At 53.7% G+C, this 9,664-nt stretch overlaps 1 protein-coding gene across 1 annotated transcript; it reads right to left on the reverse strand.

The window, feature by feature from the left end:
- Nucleotides 1-6: 6 nt before the first annotated feature.
- Nucleotides 7-9,484, reverse strand: SLC30A2 (solute carrier family 30 member 2). Its single transcript, XM_019650209.1, has 8 exons — nt 8,764-9,484; nt 7,872-8,092; nt 6,608-6,754; nt 5,499-5,652; nt 4,584-4,758; nt 3,777-3,882; nt 2,546-2,680; nt 7-2,070 (listed from the first exon to the last, which is right to left on the reverse strand). The coding sequence occupies exons 1-8, from the start codon at nt 8,811-8,813 to the stop codon at nt 1,925-1,927; spliced, it is 1,134 nt and encodes a 377-aa protein (XP_019505754.1). The 5' UTR covers nt 8,814-9,484; the 3' UTR covers nt 7-1,924.
- Nucleotides 9,485-9,664: the final 180 nt, after the last annotated feature.

Raw genomic sequence — 9,664 nt, forward strand, 5'->3', positions numbered from 1 at the left:
ACCTCCCAGCCCCATTCACAGCTGTGGCACACAGAATGCTACCCAGAACATGGAGCTGCCTTGGCATAGCCTTGCCTGTGGGGAGGGCACTGCCAGGCCCAAGGACTCACACTGTAACAATACGCAGCCCAGAGCAAGTCCCCAGCCCTGCTGTATGGCAGGCCTGAGGGAATGAGGCAGAAACCCCAGACCTTCCTCACACTGGCTGTGTGACTTAAGGCAAATGACTCAACCTCTCTGAGCCTTCTCCATTTTCTCATCTGTAAACATGGAGCAACGCAATGACTGTCTGGAGAGGGGTCTAAGGACCTGGCATACAGTAAAGCTCAGGATCCAGGTTCCTGGGGCCTGCCATAGCTGAGGGGGAAGGGGGAGGAGTTGAGTCCCTTGAGATTGGGGTGGAGTAGAGGGCAACCTTCAGCTATCCCACACACACACACACTTCTAAGCCAAACCAAATGACTTCCCACAGATTTTGAGGGGCTGAAGAACCTGCTGACCTAGATCACAGGCTACCCTGGATGACAGTGCTGGAAAGGCACAGAGGGGTCATTTCATAGATGGGAAGACAGAGGCTCAGAGAGGGAGGCCAGTGGCCAACCCTTCCTCCTCCTGCCAAGGGTCAGAATCAAGACCAACTCAGAGCTGTCTCTGGGGAGGCTGGGAAACCCACCTGGCTCCAAAGCAAGGCAGCCTCAGGATGCATCTTTCCAAGATAAAAATAAAAGTAACTACTCTTCACTCACCAGGTGCTTCGCAGACTTTGGCTTCGGTCCTCACAACAACCCTGTGAGGTAGGTGTTAACATTTTCAGATGAGAGTCTGAGGTACAGCCAGGCTGACTTGCCTAAGGGCACTTGCTTGTTATGGCAGACAGACCACTAGACCAGGGACATCTGGTAACTGGGCATGCTGCCTTCTCTGTGAAACTGGGAACAGGTCTCCCCCCTTAATCTTGTAAACACAAGCCACCCCCCAAACTCAGGAACTTTCACACAGTGTCTCTTGTCCCGCTTGTACAGCCCCTCTTTGCCCTCTATCCCCAAGTTCTGAGCAGATCAGGCCATACAGGCAACAGAGCTGGCCTGATCAAATCTGGTTTCAGGCTCTGAGTACCCTGGGACATGCATCAGGCTGAGAAGCGGCCCAGGAGCTGTGAGGTGATTAGGGCGGGACCCCAGCTGAAATCTCTGTACCCCCTCACCTGTGGCTAGGGCATCTTCGTGTTGACACAACTTCTTGGGCTGGGAGAGTAAGGAAAGAGGAAACCTGCCAGGTCCTTACCTAGTCAGAAGCCTCCTCCCGCTAGGAAAGGGAAATGCTTGGCTCACAGCTGAAGTGACTAACACACAGATGGGCCTTGGGTGCCCCCTGGCTTCCCACTTCAGGGGGACAAGTAGAGTGCACGATACAACTCCCCAGTCCCCATGGTGTCCTCGAATCAGACGGTTGTTAGAGGCAGAGGGAGGGGGCTCTGCTCCTGGGCTTCTTTACAGATCCATAAGACAAAGTCCAGGCAGCGTTTTCCCAGGAAATGAGGTGGGTAGGCAAGGGCCATTCCCCGCTCCAGCACCCCTCACTGTGCCTCACTGCCTTGCTGGTGGTAGGACAGCATTGGCTGAGGATTAGACCCAAAGCCAGCCCACCAGGAGCTGACCGAGGAGTCAGAAGACTGGGGTCACACTAACTTTCCACCTGCCGAGTCCCCATCCAGGGGCTGGACATAATCAGATGGGGGAGGCAGGGGAAGAGCCCCTTCCTGGAGTGGGCAAGGCTCCTCCACATTGAACATGGAGCAGAGGCGGGAGAGGGATCTAGTTTACAACACAGCCGGGGTAAACAGAGTCCTGGCTGGACCTGGGGGACACTGGGTCCTGCCATCTGCAAGTCCTGTCCATGCCCCAGTTGGTGCCTGGCCAGGCAGTCAGTCCGAGGGGCCCTGGCACGCCTGACAGTCCTTCATGTCCTCAGAATAGTCCTCGATCTGGATGGTCATGGTGTGGAAGTGGAACTTCCCCTGAAGGCGGGTGCTGGCTGCCTTCAGCACAGCCTGGGCGTCTGTGTTCTGAGCTGGGGACCAAGAGGACGCACCAGGGGAGGCACCAGAGAACTGTTAACTCACTCTTGAGCCCTTAGGAACAATCAGGAGACTGACTCTCATACCCTACCCCCAGCAGAACAGGAGAGGGGACCACGAACATTAAGAAACCCCAGATTTCACCCATGCACCTGGCTACTTGGTTCCCATATCTGGCACAATCCCAAAAGAGCAGGAAAAGCACAAGCTTTAAGGCTTTCCTCTGCCACTTATTAGCTGTAAAAGCCGGGGCAAGTGACTTTACTATCCCACCCCACCCCCAGCCTCAGTTTCTCCATCTATAAATGGGATCGTGATGATCAAATTAACGTGTGCAAAGCACTCAGCATGGGGCCAGGTTCAAAGGATGAGCACTGCAAGCTTCTGGGGTTGTCCAGACCCATCAGGGACGTCCCAGGCCTCTGACTGCCTCTCCCTCACCCTACCCCGAATGTCCCCACCACTCACCAATGGCTATGTGGACAGACAGCATGGGCTGGGCCACGGTCAGCGCCCAGATATGCAGACTGTGCAAGGCTTCCACCCCCTCCACCGACAGCAGCAAATCCCGCACAGCTGTGAAGTCCACGCCTTTGGGCGTCCCTGGGGACAGCAGGGATGAAGCTGAAGGAAACTGCTCTCTTCCACCCACGCTGGTTCCTGCTCCTCCAATGTCATCTCGGAGAAGACCTCCTTGGCCAGCAGATGTAATGTTGCCCCCATCTCCCAAATGATCTCCATCATATCGCTTTGTTGTTATTTTTCCTCTCCACACTTAACTGTCTGAAATTATCTTGTTAGTTTCTTGTCTATCTCCCTTTCTAAAATAGAAACCCCACATGGGAGCAGGATAATCTGTTGTTTACTACCCTATCATCCTCAGCGCCTAGACAATAATAGGTGCTCAATAAAAAAAGGCTCTGTGGGGTTTTTTTGGAATGAAAAGAAGGGCAGCTGGAGATTCCTGCACTGATGTAGGGCATCATCATCATCACTTTTATCTGAGTCAGTCACATTCTTGGAGGAAAAAGCTCTGACCTGCGGCTGGACACTCCTGCTGACCCCAAACCAGGATCCAGACTGACCCTGCCCACACAGAGACCCATGACCCAAGACCCTGGAGCACAGGAAAGCCGGTAAATGAGTGTAGTAACTGAGGGCAGACTATTCGCCACTACCTAGCACCCCTCAAAGCCCAGCCACCGGGGCCTTGGAAAAGAAGGCCCAAGCTGGAGTGGATTCGGCAGCCTTGTCCAACACCTACTGTCTTTTTCTGAGCTTCAGTCTGTCCCGCTCCCCTCCGCAAAAGGAAGCATAATCTTCACCCCTCATTGTGCCTGAGGGGAGGCAAATGGAGACAGAGGAAGTGTATGGGGAAGGGCTGAAGTGCCAGGTGCTGCAGACACCACCCAGGAGCCAACTGACAAGGCAAGGAGGACACATCTCAGCAGGGAGGCGGCACCCTTGGGCCTAGGGGGAAGGGAAGGCACGGTCCAGGGGACATTTCCAGGAACGATCACACCTGAGGGCCCAGCTTCATGCCAAGATTTGCCTGGGGCCCCAGGAGTTTCTCCAGCCTGTGCCAGGCTCCAGGCCCTGGCTCCCCATCAGTGTGCTGGGATCCAACCCCTACCCCCACCCCTGGAACTTCAATAGAGCAGGAGAGCCAAGAGCAAAAAGGAAGTCGAAGCCCAGTTACCTTCCATCAGCACCAGGATCACGTCTCTCAGGATGGTCAAGGTTGTCCCCAGGACCAGGATGGAGAAGAGGAAGGTGCAGATGGGGTCTACGTACTTGTACTCTGGCTACAGGAAAAAGGCAAGGCAGAGCTGGGGTTCAACACCTAATACCTCAGCTTCTGTCTCCCTACCCACCCAGCACTGTGTCAGGGAGAGGGGATCTCGGCAGGGTGGACAGGAGTCTTACCCTAGCCCTGCCTCCAAGTTTATTCCATGCCCAGAAGGCCAGGCAGGACAGATCACAGTTCAGGATAAGGCAGAGTTCCTTCCCACCCCTCCTTGCCCAAAGGGCTAAGACACGGACAGAGTTAAGTGGAATCTTATACACCATCTAGTCCAATGTCCCCATTTTATAGAAATTAAGCCTCAGTTAGAGCAAGGGACTCACTCCACATCACCCAGCTAGCAAGGAGCGGAGCCAGGCTTCACACTCAACACCCAGCTCTTTCAAATACACCACACCACCTCTATGTGATGTACAATGCCCAGGCTTTGGCAGCACACAGGGCTGGGTTTGAATCTGGCTCCACAACTTACCAGCTGTGTGACACTGTGAAAGTCACTGAGCCTTTCTGAACTGCAATAAACACCATTACAGGGTTGTTGTGAGGATCAGAAATTGGATAAATGTTCCTTCCCTCTCCCCATGCTTTCTTTTGCCCAGAGATGGGAGGGAGCTAGAATCTGGGAAGGGTTCTGGGCAGGAAGAAGCCCTCAGATGATCTACACTGTTGTCTGGCCCACCTCCCCCTGTCCCCAGCTCTGACCTTAAAGTATAAAATATAGGCTGCCACCAGGACACCCAAGCTCTGCAGCAAGTCTCCAATCACATGGATAAAGGCAGCTCGAACACTGGGGTTCCCCTGCTGCTCGCTGGTGTTGTGGCTGTCTCCATAGCTGTGGCTGTGCCCATGGCCAGACTGGTGAAGAGTCAACCCCATTCTACAGATGTGGAGACAAAGCTAAAGGGCTCACTGAGGTAGCAGGTAGAGGCCACCCATTAGGGCTGGCCGCCCTGCGGGCAAAAATCCCAACTCCCCAGACTGCATGATCCCTTTGGCCACGTGAGAAGCCCGACCCACATGGCATTGGTTTAGAGTGCCACAGGACAAAGGGCTCGGCTCCAGTGCCAGGCTGAGTCTGGGTACAAAGATGCCCCAGTGTCAAATCTCAGAGCAGGAGGGCACCATGGAGGTTATCAGTTCCCCGCACCGTGTCACAGATTGGGAAGCTGAGGCCTAGAGAAGGAAGTGGTTTGCCCAAGGCCACCAAACAAGGGAGAGAGAAAACCCAAATGAGACAGATGCTCTATACACCCTGCCTCTCACTGAGACCAATTTCAGGCACATCAGCTTGAAAAAGGACTTGGGTTCTGCCCCTTGGGGCATCTGTTCCTGTGAGAACTGGACTCACCCCTCCCCGCTTCAGGTATGAAGCCTCCCAGGTTATTCACGGATGTGTATGGGGGGTGGGGATAGAGTTGATGCTGCCCCAGATTTGCAGCTCCCAATGGCCTTGGCCTAGGCCTAAAGTAGGACCCAGGTGTTCCAGGTACCGGAACTCAGACCCTTAAGGGAATTCTGTCTCTTTAGCCTGCACTGGAGTGCGGCCTGGCCTGTATCCACCAAGATCAAGCACATAGGTATGCCTGTGAGAAGCGGGAGGAGGGAGGACTCACTCACATCACGTTTATGGCCACAGCACAGCCCGCTGTTATCAGCATGGTGTCCCCCTCGATCTCATAGTCCCCAGAGATCAGCCGCTCCACTGCCAGGTACACCAGTACCCCAGTCACGACCCAGATGGACAGCACGGAGAGCAGGGCTCCCAGGATCTCTGAGGAAGAACCCACCCCAACACCAATCTTAACAGGGGCCCTAAGGCTGAGGAGATCTCCCCTTCCTTCCATTACCCCCACCCTCTCCCCTCAAAGTCAGGGCCTGGGTCTGACTGGGCTTACTTTCAGTAAGGCTGGCATGGTTGTACCCCCCGCACCACTCACATCTGACAATGTCAGAGCTAGAAAGTACTGAAAAAGTCATCTGGGCCAAAGCTTTTTGTTTTACATGTAAAGAAACTGACTTATTAAAATATATACTTATTGGGACAGGCCAAGTGGCTCAGTTGGTTAAGAGCATGAGCTCTGAACAACAGAGTCACTGGTTCGAACAACAGAGTCACTAGCTGCGCCCTCCACAACTAAGATTGAAAGACAACTTCGCTGTTCCCCTTTTCCAATTCCCCAACACTCTTCCCCTTCCCCAATAAAATCTTTAAAAAACAAAAGCAGGAAAAAATTCCTATGTATTTTATATATATATATATATATATATATATATATATATATATATATATATATATATATATATTACATATATTGCTCAGCTGGCAAACTGAGGCTTCTGAGGAGGAGACAATGGGCCATCTCCCACCAAGAGGAAAATGAGAATGCAGCCCAGAGATGAACTAAAGAAGGTTTAAATCCTATTTCTTCCAGAAGGCTTGGCTGAGCTTTCCTGCCCCCCAGAGCTGATCCATGGAGTTATGTGCAGAGTTAATGCCATAGTCATTTGTTCCTGAAGTTTGCCACTTCATTTCTTAGGAAGCCGAACTCTTCTTCCCTGCAGACTAGGAGTTCCCCGGGGACAGAAGCCAAGGTTGACATTTTCTTCCCACACCCAAGCCACCCTCCTGGCCTCGCTCAGGGATCCACCCATTGCAGGCACCTAAGAACCCATGTCTTAACCCACCCCTCTCCCAACCTCACCCCCATCCAGACCAGTGCTCTCACCAGCTCGCTGCCAGCCGAAGTTCATGGTCTTGGTGGCCGGCCGGGAGGACATCCAGAGGGAGAAGAGGCTGATGAGCATGCTGGCAAAGTCAGTGAGCAGGTGGGCTGCGTCGGTCATGATCGCCAAGCTATGTGCTAGGTACCCACCTGCAGGGGCAGTGCCAGAAGGGTGCAGGGTCCTTATCAGCTCTCCAAGAAGCCAACTTCCCAGTTTATGTGGGTAGTCGGGAAACCATGGACTCTGGAGAAAAGATACTGGATCCGAGACCTCTCCACCCATTCGCTGTGTAACCATAGACAAGTGACTTGCTTCCTCTGTACCTCAACTTCTGCTATCCGTGAAATAGGACGAACAACATCTACTTAGAAGGTGAATGTGAAAATCAAGTTCAAATAGGGCCTGGAAAGCATAGACATTCAGTAAATGCTCTTTGCTTCTAGGCATTCAGGACTTCCCTTACCTACTAGTTGTGTGTGATCTTGGGCAAATTACAAATTACTTAAATCATCTGTAAAATCGAGAGACTGACAGCACCCATATGACAGCACAATGTTATTGTGAGGATTGCATGAGATAGGTGTATATAAAAGACTTAGCACAGGGAATATAGTCAATAATACTGTAATAACTATGTATGGTGTCAGATGGTACTAGACTTATCAGGGTGATCACCTCGTAAGGTATAAATATCTAATCACTGTGTTGTATACCTAAAACTAATATATTATTGTATGTCAATGGTAATTGAAAAAATTAAAAATAATTTTCAATTAAAATTAATTTTTGTAATTTTAAAATTAAAAAGGTTTTTAAAAACACAGCATAGTGAATGTCCGATAAATGGGGCTATTAGTACGGTTGATCCTTGAACAACATGAGTTTGAACTGCGCCGGTCCACTTATACCAGGATTTTTTTCAGTAAATACAGTGGGCTCTTCATATCCGCAGGTTTGGAATTTATGGATTCAACCAACCTCGGATGTGAAACAGTAATTTTGCATTCCCAACCGTGGATGGAAAATACTGTTTTACATTTGCATTTGGTTGAATCTGTGAATGCAAAAGGTGGTCTGTAGCTAAGTTTTGGGGGAGTCAAAAGTTACATGTGGATTTTCCATTGTGTGGGTGGGTGTCCCTAATCCCCCACGTTGTTCAAGTGTCAACTGCATTAATGTCACTGGAACATCCAGAGGAAAAGCCTTTTAGATCATCCAGAGGGGCCAATTTCATCAATTTCATTTAATTAGCACAAAAGTCCTTACCAATTACTTCCCCAATCATGAACACCAGGCAGATGGCAGCGGCCACATAAAGCTGAAGACGGGCCCGTTCCTTCTTGGGGTCACAGTGACTGCCAGGACCCTTCTGGGTGTGACAGTAATGGTTGCTCTCCACAGCCAGCTCAAGGGCCGGCAAGTCCGCGCCAGGTGGAGGCAGAGAAATCCAGCCAGTCCCATCCTGCCACAGAGATCCCGTGTAAGACCTGACCAGAGAGGAAGAGAAAGAGGAGACTCAGCTCTGAGATGGAGGCAAGGAGGGTTGACTCCAGTCTCAGCTCTCTGTGGGGCCTTGGAGTTCCCATGTGTCCAATTAGAATAGATAAGGGCGTTCCTTGCTCGACAGTCCCTGAGCAGTGACCAGAAGCCTGTGTTCGCTGGTGGGTGCTGGGGGAATGACCAGTCTCCAGGAGTCTAGGGACACTGGCCCAGGGTGTTCCTCCCCTCCCCATTCCTCCCAGAGCCTGGAAGAGGCAAAGACCTTGGGAACTGGCCAAGGGGCGGGGGCGGTGCAGCCGAGCGCGGAGAAGGAGCGGAGCTCAGGCTCGGGAAGAAAGGCAAACCCCCATCTCGCGCACCTGGGGACACAGGGCCTTCGAGGGCGGGGCTGCCCCAGGGGCAAAGTGCCCGGCCAGAGGCGGGGCTCTAGGCTTCTCACTCCAGACAGGCTGGCAAGGGTCAGGCAGGATCTGTACTCAGCCGTGAGGGCGTGATGATCCCGGTGCCAAGCTGGATTTCCCCCTCCTTCACCTCACCCCACCCCCTACTCCTGTGTGGTCCTAGTTCAAGCCGCACCCCAAACCATCCCACGATAGCAAACGAGAAGGTGCGTCTGATGCCGCCCAAATTCCTGCTCTTCCCCAGGCTTTTGCCTTACCGGGCTCCGCGCCTGGCGTCCAACAGATGCTGCTTATCCGTGGCCTTCATGCGGCCCCGCGCGCCACGCGCTGGGTCGGGAAGCGGCGCGCGGACACCCAGCGAAGTGAGTCCGGAAGTTGCGAGCGGGACACCCGAGGGCGCGGAGTCACCTGCGGGGTGAGCCCCGCGTGCCGTTCCCGTCGTCCTACTTGCGCCCCTAGCCCACCCTCTCCGCCTCGCGCCTGCTCCTGCCCGGGCCGTGCTGGGATCTCCGTGGGTCGGTCCCGCTGTAGCGCCGCTCCAGTTCCAGCTTTGCGCGCGGAGCGCTCCCCGCCTCTCGGCGCTCCGCGCCCGCCCGCTTTATCTGGCCCTCGCCACCCCGTGTGAAGCGGGCCGCCGCGCGTCGTGTGCAAAAGCCCGCGGGGAAGGGGGAGGAGGTGGCCGGCAGCAATCGATGTCCCGGAGCCATCGATGGCACCGGCCCCCTGCATCCCTGGGGCGAGGGGATCCCATTTGGCTTGTAACGAAAAGCCTAACCGTTTCCACTGAGTTAGTACTGGGCTTTGACTGCGTGAGCTCTTCCCTTTGCGGGGCTGGCAGCGTCCTACCAAGAAGTGCTTGGACCTTGGTTTGTAGAAACCCGCTTTGGGCCCCTGGCGGGCAGGAATGTGGCTCCTGAGGCTAGGGTTGTGTCTTCCCCTGCACAGGCAGGAGACTCCTGGGAACTTGATCGGTTTCCACCCTCAGGCTGCAGCTGCCTGAAGCCGGCTGTGGCTCCGCCCTGGAAGGGGGCTCCTGGGGGCTGGGCCCGCCTCCCTTCAGGCTGAGGCTGTGGCCCTCTTTAGGACTGACTAGTTGGGACTGCCCGACGCATTTTGGCCACTGAAACAACGCCAGTTCCTCACCCGCGCGCTCCGATT

The sequence above is a fragment of the Hipposideros armiger genome, unplaced genomic scaffold, assembly GCF_001890085.2.
Source record: "Hipposideros armiger isolate ML-2016 unplaced genomic scaffold, ASM189008v1 scaffold_138, whole genome shotgun sequence".
NCBI classification, from domain to species: Eukaryota; Metazoa; Chordata; class Mammalia; order Chiroptera; family Hipposideridae; genus Hipposideros; species Hipposideros armiger.